Source organism: Marmota flaviventris, chromosome 11, assembly GCF_047511675.1.
Source record: "Marmota flaviventris isolate mMarFla1 chromosome 11, mMarFla1.hap1, whole genome shotgun sequence".
Taxonomy (NCBI): domain Eukaryota; kingdom Metazoa; phylum Chordata; class Mammalia; order Rodentia; family Sciuridae; genus Marmota; species Marmota flaviventris.
Window position 1 is genome coordinate 7,096,119 of NC_092508.1, and position 15,267 is coordinate 7,111,385.

The 15,267-nt window shown below is 56.0% G+C and overlaps 1 protein-coding gene across 7 annotated transcripts in view; it reads right to left on the reverse strand.

Annotated features, from left to right (window-relative positions):
- Positions 1-10,775: 10,775 nt before the first annotated feature.
- Dis3l2 (DIS3 like 3'-5' exoribonuclease 2) overlaps positions 10,776-15,267 on the reverse strand; it is a 332,047-nt gene continuing 327,555 nt past the window's right edge. For 6 of the 7 annotated variants that reach the window (XM_071619543.1, XM_071619539.1, XM_071619541.1 and 3 more), the window contains 5 exons: positions 13,781-13,928; positions 13,361-13,491; positions 13,119-13,223; positions 11,861-11,962; positions 10,776-11,293 (listed from right to left, as the gene is read on the reverse strand). In XM_071619543.1, coding sequence (XP_071475644.1) covers positions 11,126-11,293; positions 11,861-11,962; positions 13,119-13,223; positions 13,361-13,491; positions 13,781-13,928 — 654 coding nt within the window. In that variant the 3' untranslated portion in view covers positions 10,776-11,125. Of the gene's footprint in view, positions 11,294-11,860; positions 11,963-13,118; positions 13,224-13,360; positions 13,492-13,780; positions 13,929-15,267 lie in introns of those variants that run through there. The other variant, XR_011709223.1, reaches the window with a different exon arrangement.

Below are 15,267 nucleotides of genomic sequence, written 5' to 3' on the forward strand. Positions count from 1 at the left end.
ATCCTGGTGAGCCCTGGAGGGCAGGAGGCTGGTGGAAGCCATTGCTCCATGGCGGGTGGCAGCGGGTGGCAGCGGGTGGTGGGGTGGACTCTGCATGGGCTGCCCTGTCCTGGCCGTGTCCACAGTGTGCCCTGCTGCTGGGGATCGGGACACACCCAGGACAGAGCTCAGCATCTGCAAAGGCGTCAGGCAGTAAATTGGTGGTGACGGAGGGGCCTGGTCCAGTGGGCCCCACAGGCCCAGCTCCCTTCCTGAGCACACTAAGACAACCCGTCCCCACAGAGCTGCCTCCCAGGCTAAGGATCATGCTGGAATGGGAGGAATAGAGGCTCTCTCTCAGTCCACACCAGTCCGTAGAGCTGTGCATGGGCAGGCCTTGTAGCTGCCGTGTCATCCCTGATCCCAGGGCAAGAGAGACTGATGTCATCAGAGCCAGGTTACTCAGACATGGAGGTGGAGGCTGAGTGCCCAGGGGGTTGTCCAGACGCACAGGCATGGGGGCCACCCCAGGGAACCACCTGTCGCACCAGGGCCCCCACACAGGAGCTGGAGCTGGTCCCCACACTGTCCTCAGAGAAGGGCTGTCAGGTCAGTCCTGGTAAGCAGCCTGAAGTGTCCTGAGCCCCACTCGCACAACAGGACACAGTCCTGCTACTGACCAGCCCTGACCCTGAGGGGTCACAGCCAGCACCCTTTCCTGACTTGCTATGGGGTGGGACAGGGGACACTCAGGGCTCTCTGTCTGCCTCAAGGCTGGCCTTGATCAGCCCCTGCTCCTCCCCAAGGTGGGCAGAGGCCAGGAAGCTGGCCCTGAGCTGGCCCTGGGCCAGCAGAACTGCGGCCACACCGTCCCTCAGAGAAGCCACCCTGTCAGCCAGCCCCTGCATCCCCAGTGAGGACTGCAGCTCAGCAAGCCACAGCCTGCCCTGCTCCACAGGCAGGGGGAGCTCCGGCACCAGAACCCAGGACTGCACTCCTGCTCCAGGCTCCCCACCGCCTCCCCACAGGGCTCCTGCACACAGGCGCAGGCGCAGGTGGATCCAGGGTCGGGGCAGCAGGCAGGGGGGTGGCTGGAGGACATGGGGTGCAGGCATGGGGGATGTGCAGCCCCACCTGTGTGGCGTGGAGCGGATGAGCTGGGACACCTGCTGCATGTAGTCTGTGGCCAGCAGCACCACCTCCTCGTCCTCTGAGAAGTCCTCCTGGAAGATCTGGTCCAGCAGCCACTTCCACCGCAGCTGGGGGCACAGGGTGGGGACCACAGAGGACAAGGGGCAGGGATGGTGACAGGAAGAGCAGGAGTCCAGCTCTATAGAAAGCCTCATCCATCCCTGGGGAGGGCGATCACAGGGTCCCAGATTCAGCCCCTACACCTGCCTGCACACAAGGTCTGGGCCACACTCAGGTGGGGATGGATTGTCTGCAGCTGTCCCAGGGTCACCTTGTTGTACATATTGCCCAGATTCACCAGAGGCCATCACACTGACAGTGATCTTGGATGGAGACCAGACTTGACCCAGCCCTGCCATGCTCCTGCCCCAGCCCCAGCAGCCCCCAGCTGCTCCAGCTGCAGGATCTCCTGGGCCTTCTGCTCCACAGCATCTGCCCCCAACAGGCTGAGCCAATGCTCCAGGAACACCCTGTCCACAGCTAGGATCTGCACAGGACAGGGGCCTCCTCAGGCTGGGGACAGGCTTAGCCTGAGTTCATGTCGACACCCCCAATACCTGTGTGTCTTTGGTACCTAAACTCTCCAAGTCTCGGGGGCCTGGTGTGGTCAGTATTGCAGGGGGCCAGAGGAGGCCATGCCCTTGATACTGGGACCACCAGAGGGACAGAGGGTAAATACTCTCCTGGCTTAGCAGCAGACCTCCAGAGGCTGTGTGCCACCCTTAACCAATGTCAGCTTTGTTTTGTGAGGTCAGGGTGCCCTGTATGTGTCCTCTTGAATAGTAGCAGTAATTTAGCTTTGGCATGGGAAATGCTCGTGTTGAGAGCCATTCGAGCCAGCTAACACCCTCACACTGCAGGGAACCAATCAAATGAGCGCCCTCCTTGGGTTCAGGGGGCCAGCCTGGTGCCTTCTGCATAGCGGTCTCCCTTCCTAAAAGCTCAGATGACCCCATTTCATTGTCATCATTGTCGGGTCAAAAGATCCCAGTGTCCGGCAACCTCCTGCCTTTGGAACAAAGAGGGCAGTCTTGGAATGTCTGGAGGCCTGTCACTGAGGAAGAGGCTTATTCCTTCTCCCATTCCTGAAGGCCTGTGTGGGAGGGCCTTGCCCCGGCCCACTCCACCCACCAGGGGATGCAGGTGTCCCCTTCCCCAGAAGGTGCCAGGTTCCTGGAGTAGGGACAGGAGGGAGAGTGTCCTATCACCAAGCAGGAGACCCCCACACTCTCCCCATACAGTTCCTGGGGAGGGGCCTCAGGGGACTCTCCAGCCCCTCTGCAGCAATGAGCGAGGGCATTGGCATCTCAGCCTGTGAGACTCTGGGGGCCCAGGAGTGGGCCTGGCAAAGGGACACTTAACTAGGTGGCCCTGAGCCTGGAGTTGGCTGTTCTTGGCAACCTTGCCAAGGTGGCCGGAGCCAGGTCTCCCCTTGCCCAGCTGGGGTGGTGGTGGTGGTGGTGGCAGGGACAGCTGGGTGGTTCTACCAAGCTGTGGCTCAAAGTCCTAGGAGGTGATGGGTGGACACTGGAATTCTGGGCTGAAGGGCTTGGGGGCAGGAGGAGCGCTGAGTGAAGGCCAAGCCCCGGCTCCTGTATTCAATAATTTCGCTTTGATTTGGTATAAGAGCTGGAGGACAATTTTATTCCAATTTCACCCTCATTAGTCTGAAAACCTATTAAGGCGAAATATGCTAAAGGAGAGTTTTTGTTTCGTGTTCTACTTTGCATCTCAAATCTGGCTGCCTTTTCAATACTTGCTTGGCTAACTGCTTTCCTAACGGGACAGTGTACAATTTATGAACATTAAAAAACACAACAGTTCATGAACCTGGTTGAGGAAAACTACTTATCTAAGTAAAATAAACTATTTAAATGAATCTTACTCCTTATAAGTTTATATTCGAAAAAAATAAGTTTATACTCCTTATAAGTTTATATTCGAATATAAGTTTATATTTGAAAAAAATAAACAATGAATGCCATAAAAGGCATAAAAAGAGAAGGTTCGAAGAGATTATCTAATAATAAGGTTTAAATTCATAACCTAAACTCAGTTATGAGCAGATTCAGACTCATCACTCCAAGTACAGAACATACTCCACAGGCCCCCTTCCTCTAGAATCTTCTTTTCCTATTCTTTTAGGTAGGGATAAACCCAGGGCTTCTTCCACACTGAGCATCTGCTTTACCACTGAGCTGTGACCCAGTTCCAGAACCTTCTTAATTTTTGTGAAGTGTATCACCATCCTTTTCCCATCCCTCAGGGCTGAATTTCTTTCTTTTATCCCTCCTGGTCCTGGGGATCAAACTCAGGGCCTCACACGTGCCAAGAAAGTGCTCTACCCCTGAGCCACACCCCAGCCTCAGAGCTGAAATCAATCCTTTCCATCCCCCACCCTAAATCTAATTAGCCTCTGAAATCTGTGATTTCAAGCCATGAATGCCCAGGACTGTGGCATGGTCCCCACACTGCAGCCTCATCTGCAGTGCTGCCCTCCCAGGCCTGATGATGGTCCCCTCGCCCTGAGCCCCCACCTCCCACCCCAAGCCTCTGCTTAGACACAGGAGCCTGCAGGTTCCACTGAGGGAACCAGTATTTGTCGCCACCAAGACTGCCTATTTTATTCAATTTGTTTTGTTTTTGTGGCACTGGGCATTGAACCCAGGGGCACTCTACCACTGAGCTGAATCTGTAGACCTTTACATTTCATTTTGAGACAGGTTCTCACTAAGACTTGCCCAGGCTGGTCTTGAACTTGAGATCCTCCTGGCTCAGCCTCCCGAGTCTCTGGGATTACAGACATGCACCTCCGTGCTAGGCTTTGCTACCTGTGTCTTTAAGTAGAAGACCTTAGGCAGCATTCTAACTGAATGGGAATACTAGGTTCCTGTCAGCAGGAATTTTATGTTAGTTACTAATGGACTGTTTAATATACCTTTTGCTGAATGTACAAAAAGCCTTTTAAACCAATTGTAGATCCATTTCTGCTAAGGATAAATAGCTTTTTTTAAACTTTCAGTTTTATTTTAATCCACGTTATGCATGGATGTAAAGTATCAAGGAGATCTGCACAATTTGTTGAAACCAAACCAGAGAGAGCATTTCCCTGTCCCCTTCCCGCCTTTTCCCCAGAGGCGACCACTTTCCCTGTTGGCTTATTTTGATATTTACCACTGTTTCTGAATAACAGATGTCTTCATTTCTCAATCTTAAGTCATATCTCTTGATACCTTCTATTGACATTGTGTTATTGATCATGTAATGAACTATCCAACACAGCCTCACACAAGTCATTTTCTGTCACAAACCTGCCAATGGCAGGGTGTTATGGGGACTGTGTCTGCTCCATGAGGTCACCACGGGGGTGGCTTTCCCCCAAGACAGCTGTCAGGAGGCTGGGAGGAGGGCTCCTCTCCCTGCGGGCCTCTGGATTTGCTCAGCTTCCTCACAGCATGGCCGGAGTAGATGCTCCTAGCCTCTTAAGACCTTGGCCTGAAACTAGTGCGTCATGTTAGCCATACCCGAGCCTGTCCAGATTCGAGGAGAAAGACATACAACTGTTTGGTTTTGAAACAGGGTCTCACTGTGTGGCCCTGGCGGGCCTCAAACTCCTGGGCTCAAGTGACCCTCCTACCTTAGCCTCTTCAGTAACTGGGATTATAGGCGGCCAGTGGGGCCCCATTTCTTGACAGCAGGTAGCAGGGTGGGACACATGACTTCTCTCTGCGCTGACTCTTCACCAACCGCAGCACCCTGCACGACCCCTTTCGCATCCCGCCACCCTCCCTTCAGTGGTGGACTGAGGACTATGCAGATGTACAGGGAGCTGGGAGGAATGACTTTCTTTCTTGCAGTTTTATTTCCCCTGGAGCCAGTCATTTTCTTTCTTCTTTCTTCTTTTTGGGACTGGGGATTGAACCTAGGGGTGCTTAACCACTGAGCAACACCACCAGCCCTTATTTTTGAGACAGGATCTCATTAAGTTGCTGAGGCTGGCCTTGAACTTGCCATCCTCCTGCCTCAGCCTCCTGAGTTGCTGAATTGCAGGCGTGTACCCAGAAGTAATTTTCTTATTGTTACGTGTGAATCAGTTTCCATGTGCTTCATGTCATCTAATCCTAGATGGTTCTTCTGATGGGACCGGCTTTCCAGTCCCCTCACTCTCTGGGTGTCCTGGCTGGATCTTCCAGCCCGGATGCCCTGCCCTCGCAGTGCAGGGAGGGCCTCCTTCAAATGGGCCTGAGCTCTTTGCCACCATGGTCTGGGCTGGGAGCCACTCCTGTTTTCCTTTTCCTTGGTCTGTGCCCTAATTTGTAGAGCCACATCCTTCCTGAGAAGCAGGCATGGGCCACACACTGGGAACTTGCATTTTTTAAAGTGTTTCTAAGCTGGGGTGGGGCTCAGTGATAGGGCCCTTGCCTGGCATGCATGAGGCCCTGGGGCCAATCCCCAGCACTGAGGGGAAAAAAAAAAATAAAGTTCTACTCTGACACTTAGATTTTCCCACCCTAACCCCAAGAGCCCTCATTTGTCCAGCATATTTCCTAGAGAACTCCATTTTTTCGTGATGGTGCGCTCATCTCTTTGAGGATATCAAGGATAACTTCGTTATCTGGCACTTTCTTTTCTCTCCCAGCATGGTCTGTGTTATGGTTTAGACATGAGATGTACCTTAAAACCTCGCGTGAGAAACAATGCAAGAAAGTATGGAGATGAAATGATTGCGTAATGGGGGCCTTAACCCAGTCAGTGCATTAATCCTCTGATAGGGATTAACTGGTGGTAACTATGGACAGGTCGGTCACTGTGGGTGTGCCTTTGGGGTCTATATTTTGTCCCTGTGAGTGTAGTTCTGTTTCTTTGTGGCCATGTCCTACCACTTTCCTCTGCCACACTCTTCTGCCATGTTTTGCCTCACTTTGGGCCCAGAGCTATGGGGTTGGCCGTCTACGGACTGAGGCTTCTGAACTTGCTCAGATTGTTCTTGTCCAGTCTTTTGGTGGCAGTGATGGAAAAGCTGACTAAAACAGTCTGTTTTCTCCTCACAGCTTTTCTGTATTTGAAGGTTTCCCTTGGAGGAGTGTCATCCTTGATGGGCTTATTTATACTATGGGAGGGGACAAAGCCAGAGGAAGCTCCAAGTACCTGCAAGGCGCTTAGGGACAGACATTCCCTGGGGCGTGAACTGCAGGGTCCCTTAGTTAGGGAACCCCAGATGCGGGGACATCTTTTTCCTCTGAGGGTGGAGGGAGTCCCTGGTAGGACACTTTCACTCTCCTGCCTGGCTGCCAGTGAGAAACTGATATGACTGCACTTTTGAAAATAAATAAATGACAGCAGCTTCTACCTCAAGGCCTGTCCTAAGGAAGGGGGCATGACCCTTGTCCTTGGAAAAACCCACAGAGCCTTTTTAGGCACATACCCACCCTGCTGAGTTGATCTCACCGCAGGTGAGATCTGCAGTGCCAGGTGACCCTGACTCAGTTAGGCTAGATGAGGACCCATAGCAACCCCCTAGCAACCTCCAATCAGCATAAGACAGGGAAAATACCTGGGAAGCCAGATGACCCCCCAGTAGTTTATGGTGGTTGATAACATGTTGGGAAACCATGTACTTTAGCACGTACTCCCCTCGTGGCTTAAAACAATCAGTTCAAAGGAATCCCCCGCTTGTACTAACCAATCACCCGGACCCAACTTGTTCCCACCGGTGAGTGTGCTAATCAATATTAAGAGTTGTTTGACTTTCCTGCCGGTGTGAAATGATTTGCTGTGTGATGTTGTGACACACAGAGTATCCCCCAAACCTATAAAATCTCACTGAACAAAGGAGCGGGACTCACTCCCTGGGGCCGCTGCGTTGGGAACGGTTGTGAGTCCAGGCTCAAGCTTGCAATAAAGACTCTGTGTGATTGCATCGGATTTGGCTCCTGGAGGTCTACTGGGGTCCCACGAATCTGGCATTTCACCAGTGTCCTCAGGGCTGATTGGGCAGGGGGCAGTAGTGGTCTCAGCATCTCTTGGGCACATGTATACAGGCCTGCTGGCCCCAGAGACCCTGAGGTTTACCAGTCCAGTGATCTGTTTTTGCCAGTGTCAGGTGGGTAGTTGCCAGGCTCTGCAGGAGGGCTGGCCTACACTGGCAACATTTGTTGCTGCCCAGAGGGACCCATTGTCAGGGTTCTGCAGCACAACTGGGGCTGACTCTCCGCGGCTGGCTTCCTCCAGTCACCTGCTCTCCATTTCCTGGCTTCCAAAGGGCAGTCTTTCCCCTCCTCCCTTCAGCCCCTGCCTTTCCCCCCTTCTCTCTTCTTCTTGCAGTCCCAGGGTCCTGCACACGTGAGGCAAATGCTCTACCACTGAGCTATATCCCCAGTCCCCCTTTTAAATATGAGACAGGGTCTCACTAAATTTCCCAGACTTGGTCTTGAACTTATGATCCTCCTGACTCAGCCCCCCAGGTGACTGGGATTACAGTTGTGCACCATTGTACCTGGTTTCCCACTCCCCTTTGGGGTAAATACTTTATAATAAGCCTTTCTGTCCTTGGGAGACTCTGGGGTGTTGAGAGCCACAGCCGGGTTGGGACGGCACCTGGATTTTGCCAGAAGGAGTGGTTGAGAAGTAACGCCAGCGAGCCATTATGATGATAATTAAGTGAAGCTGTGTATAATTATTAAGATAATGACTGATTGCTGTAGCTGGATGATGCTAAATTGAAACAAGCTGTGTATTCAGTTGTGTATGTGGACCTCTTCTGTCCTGCAGTGGGGAGGCTCCTGCTGCCTCGGGTGCCCGCTATTTTTGAGTTCTCGCGGAGTTCCCGTTGGGTTCGGGCAATAAAGTAGTTCCTGTTTGAACCTACAAGTGGCTGGTGACCCCAGTTATTTGTGCCCAGCCAGACTGCAGCACTGGGGAGGTGGTGGGAGCAGGTGTTTATTATTCACACTCTCCGTAATGACCTTCAGCCAGGGAGATCTGGCCCCAGCCCCAGCCCCGGCCCGGGCCCTGGCTCCAGGCTCCCCTCATCTGAAATGCTCTCTCCTCAGATGTCTAAGTCCACTTCACTCCTGGTTGGAAGCACTCTGGTCCCTGCAGGCCTGGCCTGGTGTCCTCTGGCCTGCTCCTGCTGCACACCCTGGGCTCCCCACCCTCCCTGAGCATCCACTTGTGCTGTGGTACCCACGTTGTCTCCCGAAACTTTCCTGACCGGCCGCGAGCCTCAGCCCTCCTCCCTCTTTTGCTGAAGGCCCCTCAGTAATGTTGGGGACCCTATCCTTGGCAGCTTGGTCTCCACTCCCCGTGGGCTCTCCCAGCTGCACTGTCCTCATGCCGTCAGCTGTCGGGTGCTCCTCTGCCTCTGGCCAGCTGAACTTGCCCTTCTCTGTTCTGGATTGCCACAGCCCTCCTCCTCAGCCTCCCTCCTCCTCAGCCATTTGCTCCTGCGCCCTGCTTTGTGGTCAGAGCAGCTGTTAGGGGCACCTGCTTCTCCCACGCTATGTCCTGCTCTGCCTTCAAAGCAGGGTGCCCAGGGGCAGGCCACAGGGCAGGCCTGCTCCATGCTGGGCCATTACAGTTCTTTTTTTTTTTTTTAAATACCTTTATTTTATTTATTTTTATGTGGTGCTGAGGATCGAACCCAGGGCCTTGCACATGTGCGGCGAGCGCTCTACCAGTGAGCCATAACCCCAGCCCCCACAGTTCTTTTTTGAGGTCACTGCTCAGTGAGGGTGTGGGCCCCTTTATGGGAGGTCAACTACAACCTCATATGGCCTCTGCTCCCTCAGCCAAGCCAGGTCCACGGCGTGTGCCTTCTCCATTGGGTCCAGGAGGCTGGCAGCGACCCATCACAGCTGGAAATACACTCACCTTCGAGCTTTGCCAGTCCCTGGTCATCTAGGGGGATTATTTGTGGCGGGCTCCCTCCCATGGTGACCTTAGGAGGCCCCTTGAGAAAAAGAGCCTCCTTCTGAGTCCAGGCTTTGGCCTGCACCAGCACACGGGTGCTTTGGGACAGCTGAAAGAATGAGCTTTTGGATCAGGTTTTGTCTTGTCACTGTGAAACAACCCTTGGAAGGGGCTGTCCCCTCATGGGACCTAAGGACATCTGGCCCACCAATGCACTACGCTAGATTGATCACTGATGTTTGTTGGATGAGGGAGACACGGGACTCGGCTTCCGTGCAGGGACAAGGCTGAGCCATTTGCTGTGAGCCCAGGAGGCAGTGGGGTGGGTGGAGGCCTGGCACCTGAGCCTGGTCCCTGGCTGGGTGCAGTTGGCTGCTCCAGCTCAGGCAGAGACCAGTTCCCTTGTGAGTATGGTTCCTGTTCCTATCTAACAGGGCAGGGGCTCCAGCTGCCATCATGTCCTGGGCAGCAGAGTGAGGCGAGACTGTGGGGAGATTTGCACCCAGCATCTGCCCCAAGCAGGTGATCTGACTACCCTTCCCTGGGCAGTGAGGGGAGGTGTCAGGTCTGAGCATGTGCTGGAGGGTGCAGTGTGAGGGGATGGGACATGGCAGGAATGTCACCTTTCATGGTCTGGCTGCCTGGACTGGGGAAGTACCCAGAAGCCTTCTAACTCAAGTACCAGACCCTCCCCTATCCCTCCTTCCAGATATGTGGTTCCAGGAGGAGACTCAGGGGATGGGGCAGAGAGGTGACATCCTCTGGGTGGCAGGGGAACTGGAGGGCAGGAATGATGGTCCTTCTGGCAGCCGGCCCAGGCTGATGGCGGAAGCACAGTGGCACCCAGACCGTCAAAGTGTCCTGTTACTGCGAAACATTCTTACCAGGGACCTATTGAAATTTTCTTTGAAGAAAACTCACTGTACCAAGATCTAAGAGCCTGCTAACCGACACCTCAGGGGACAGTGTGGCGGAAGAGGGGCCTGGGTCACCATGTTTTCATCATAGCTCTGACAGCCCCACGAGGCCAATAGGTACTCTCCAGTCCATACATGGGAGCAGGCCAGCTCTGGGAGAGGGTTGCTTCATGGCCCAGCTCTGCCACTGGGTCCCAGAGGGTGGGGGATGAGTGGGAGCTCCGGATGCAGGGCAGGGGATGAGGCCAGGCAGGGCCAGCAGGACCCACTCCTCTTCCTGGCTGGGAAGGCTGATTGAGGACCCTCCTCTCCTCCAGCAGGCCCAGCCTCACTCTGTCCCCACATTCTCTGGGCACCGCCAGGGCACAGGATTGGGACTGGAGGTGCTGAGGCACCGAATCACTTCCAGGGTGTGACTTAGGCCACTTGGGACTCTGGTCTAGGAATGGGGGGAGGGCTGTCACAGGACCCACATCCCTGTGGATACATGGGGCCCATGGCAGACAGGAAATGGTGGGGGCAGGTCTGGACACGGCCACATGGCGGGGTGACAGGTGGCTCACTGTCATGCATACTAATTACATCTCTCATCAGCCAGATGAGGCCCTGGCATCAATCTGCCATGCAGCCAGCTCTGAATCACCCCAGGACTGTCAGGGGTTATCAGAGCTGGTGGCTCCAGCTCAGCTGTGGGGGTGGATCCTGAGCAGAGTCCCTTGCCCTGGGTGCAGAGGGCCCCTGCTGCCCACTTCTCCACGGACCTCACACACCACACAGCACTGCACACTTGATTTTATTCCATGACACTGATTTGCTGAAAACCCCCATTTCCTGGGCAGGGGAGGGCAGTGGGTGGCCTGGCAGAAGCGGGCTGGCCTCTCAGGAAGGCTGGAGCCCTCTTTGCTTGAGGAAGTGCCATCCAGGCCTCAGCCTTCCATCCAGCCTTGCCCTCTCCCCTCCAGTTCATCATTTAAAAACTGAGCTGCAAAAATAAAATAAACTGAAAAAATAAAAACAAACCCCTGAGATGTTAAAAACCAAATTAAAAATTCCCTTTGGTGTCAAAAGGTCCTATTCCTAAAAGCCAGTGGGGTGGGGCTGGCTCGGGCCAGGCTCAGGGCTGGCATTCAGTCTTCCAGTGCACCATGGGACTCCTCTTCCTCCTCATCCTCTTCCTCGTCCTCCTCCAGGGCCAGGGAGCCCTCGGGGCCCGGCTGCTTCAGGATGGCACTGTACTTGAGAACTGCAGCCTCCGCCTGCAGGACCACCTCCACCAGGCTGAAGATGGTGATGACCTGTGGCGGAATCCAGTAAGCGGGGACAGAGAGGGGCCTGTGGCCAAAACCCAGCTCCACCACTGTGTGTCCAGCTGGCCATGGAGGCCCACTCCCTCAGCCTCTGAAACTCCTGTTACCCCTGTAAACAGCTGCTCAAGGCCTCAGCCACGGGGTTGAGGGACAACCAGGAGCCAGGCAGCCCTGTGAACCTCGCTGATGCGCAGTGAGTGCTCCCGAGGGTCAGGGCAGACAAGCTAGCTGGACTGGCCTTGGAGTGACAGCTGCTCTACATGAACATGGGTGTTAAGGTCCCCAGCTCCATCAGATTCTCAAAGGGGACCCCACAAGTTAAAAATTCCTGCTTCAGAGAGACAGAGAGCTGCCCAGAGGTGTCTCCAAGTAAGGGTCAGGAGGCCAACTGAGCCCTGGGTGTGGCAGGGGCCTTGGCATGGAGGCCTGAAGCCCCACCTGGAGCCTGTAGTGCTAGGGAGGGCAGGGGGAAGATGAGGGCACAGGGGACACCTAGGAGGCAGGAGAGGGCCCACTGCGACCTGCGGGGCAGAGGGAATATGACGGGGCTCTGACCTGCCGTGCTGGCTCCTGTTCAGGGTCCTTGGGTTCCCAGATGAGCGTGAGTTCGGGTTTCTTGCCCACCTTCTGGAAGTGGTAGGATCGTAGGGCCAGCGCCTGGGGGTGCACATGCCAGCACCTCAGGCCTTGGGCTCTGGGTGCCACCTCCTGACCTTTAACCCCGGAAGGCCCCGTTGCGTGGAGGTGGCCCTTTGTCCTGACCCACCTCTGACTGACTGGTCATGAGGAAGCTCCCTGCCCTGCCGCCCACCCCACTGCTGGTTTTTTGACCTGAAGCAGGGGCCACCCCGTCCCTGGCCTCTTACTTCCAGCCAGCTTCAGGGAGACCCAGCCAGTCCACCTTTGGTTGACTCAGCACCTGAGGGTGACCAAGAGCCAAGGGATGGCTGGGGGTGGATGAGGCAGGTGGGCCATGCTGCTGGCACTGCCTGTGGACTGCGCCCCCTGCTGGCGCGGGGTCTGGTAGCACAGGCTGAGGGCGGACAACAGCAGAGCTGACCTAGGTCTGAACTTCCGTCCTGCTCAGAGAACTTTGGTCCTGCTCAGTGAACTTCAGCACCAGCGCCCTGATTACTTCCAGCTGGACTCTGCTCATGCTCTATGTTATTAATGCTAGTCCATTCCACGCTGTATGCCAGACTCCCCCAGGCACTTAGGACGTTAGGAGATTCAACCCAGGACAGGAGCCAGGTGCTCAGCACAGAGCCAGCTAGAGCCTGGCCCCTCGGCTAGCATCAGGACAGGGACCAAGACCCCTGGGGAAGCCAAGGCACCTGTCCTTCCTGGACCATCCTCTGGCCTTTCCTTTCTATGTTTCTACAAAACCATCCCCAGGCACACATACTCTGCCACCCTGGGCTTGTTCTCTGAGCGCCTAGGTCTCGGGGACGGGGCCCAGCCTGACCCTTGGCCTGGAGTCCCATCCCAGTTGAGCCTAGCTGAGTGTCTTGTAAAGGTCTATCAGTAGGGCTAGGGCTTGGGGTCGGAGCTCTGGACTCTGCTACCATGTGCCCCAGCTGAGGGGACAATGGGACCCGACAGCCCATGTCCCTCCAGCGTGGATGGCGACAGCAGGAACCTGAGTTTGTGTTCTTATCTCCACATTCGTGAGTCTACCAATGGCTGCTCTAGGCCAGGGACATTCAGATGAACCCCCGCAGTGAAGTGGAAACAGGTAAGGGGAAAAGGCCAGGAGCATGGTGCTAGGTCCCCAGGGGACACCTGCCTCCCTGCTCAAGCCGGCCACACTCACATTGCAGTAGATGCGCTTCTGTACCCCGTAGCGCAGCACCAGGACGTCAAAGGCTTGGTTCAAGACGCCCATCACCATGGCTTCTGACTCCAGAGGGCCACTCTCCTGTGGGGATAGTGCTCCAGCATAGCACCCTCCCAGGGAGGGCCTACACGGTCACACCTCGAAGACTTCCAGGGAGGAGGCAGCCAGGAGTGGAGGTAGGGCAGAGGGAGGGGAAGCTGTCAGGCTGGTGGACTCACCTTGACCAGGACAGCAAAGAAGAGGCTGGCGCTGAGCTCCTGCACGCGCTTGGAGGCCATGCGGCGGTCATTGCAATGGTCAGCCTGCTTCTGCAGGGCATGGGGCTCCACTTCCGGCTGCTCCCTGTAGCCTGGGAAGAGGGTGCATGAACCATGCTGGGTGACAGACAGCATGGGGCCCTAGCCCAGGCATGAGCTGGGGCTGGCAGAGGCAGGGGCCCTGGAGCTGCCCCACTGCAGTCCCCCAGCACCTGTGCAGAGGGAGAGCATCTAGGCCCAGGATCCCCTGTACCCAGGCTGTTTGTCCCTCTGAGGCTCCATGGTCACAGAAGTGTGGCCTCCCAGCACTGGGCCCTCCTCACTCTGGGGTGGCAGCCCTTAGCCGCACAGGCCTGCCTGGGCCCCAAGCTGTACCCTCACCCAGCGCAGCGGCCAGCAGGCGGTGCACCACGACATCAGCGAAGCGGCGGATGGGAGAGGTGAAGTGTGTGTAGAGAGGCACGTTGAGGGCGTAGTGCCGGAACTGCGCCTGGTCCTGCAGCACCCCTGAGCAGAAGTAGAGCGCCATCTGGGGGAGGGGGCGGGTCTCAGTGTTGGCTGGGCCAGGAGGGTACTGACATCAGAGTCTGGCCCCAGGCGCTTGGCACAGTAAAGTGACAGGCAGCAGGCAGGTGAGTGGAGTAAGACTATGTTGAGGCCACTTTGCATAAAGGACCCCAGGGGCTGCCACAAAGTTGGGCAGAGCTCGGGTACGCCCAGGCCCCTATCCTGCTCAGAAGCTGGCTTCCTCCCAGGCTGCCCAGACTGGCTCCACCTCTGGTGGGAATGGGGTGCTGGGAACCCTCAGGACACTGGGTGGCCTCTTCCCATCAGGGTCCTGTGGCCGCCAGGTCAACTGGGCAGGAGCTCAGCCTCCTTAGGGCCCGTGGCTGCTGAGTTCCTGCCAGGAACAATGAGAGGAGGGTGGTCCCTTCCCTGGATGTCTATGGGGCTGCCACCGAGTCAGGACAAAGGGGGAGAGGAAAGCCTGTGGCCACACTTGCCCAGGGCTGCAGACTTGTCTTCTGGAGGCAAAAGCAGAAGCTGAGGGGAGCAGAAGCGTGTCTCTGCTGGAGGATACAAGTCCAAGGTGCTGTCTCCCGGACGGGCCTGCAGGGGATTCTGCGGCTTGTGGTTGGGTCAACCTCAAGCACTCTGGTCTTCATCCCTGCCCAGTTGAGGGCCACACTTGCACCCTGGCACCCCTGTGCCCTACAATGCCCCACCCCACAGCAGCCAAGGGGGCAGTTTTCCAGCCTACTATCCTGAGCCTCCATGGGGCCAAGACAGAGATCAGAGTTCTAAAGGCAGAGATTTGATCTGGGGCACAGGAAGCACCCTGAACCTTCTTTTGGGCCCCAACACAGCCTGACTGGATCCTGGACACAGCCCCTTTGCTGCCTGGGAGCAAGTGACCAGGTTCCTTGTCTGAGACTCTAAGTCATAGCCGCCTGTGCTGGCCCCCCTGCCTGCTCCCTCCCCATTGCTCACACATACACCCTCCTGTGCACTTGGCCAATGGACAGCAGGCTCCGGTTACTCTGAGCTCAAGGGCCCTGGAATCCAGGGCACAGCTGGCGGTGACCTGCTGGGCTCCCTAACTCTGCTTCCCTTCCAGCACCTGCTGGGCTCTGGGTTATGTCCGGGGCAAGTCGCTGGGGGAGGTGAGCGCAGCCTCCAATCCAAGCCATGTCTGGCCTTTGTTCTCAGTGGTGGCCCAGTTCCACAAACTGGGGTGAAGAGGACAAAGGGCCCTGGCTCCCTCCTGGCTGGTGGAGGTGTCTCTGGGTAGGGTGGGATGGGAGGGGACCACCAGCTATCTCCAGGGCAGCCCTGGTGTCCTACGACAGCAGTTTACTTAGGACCCA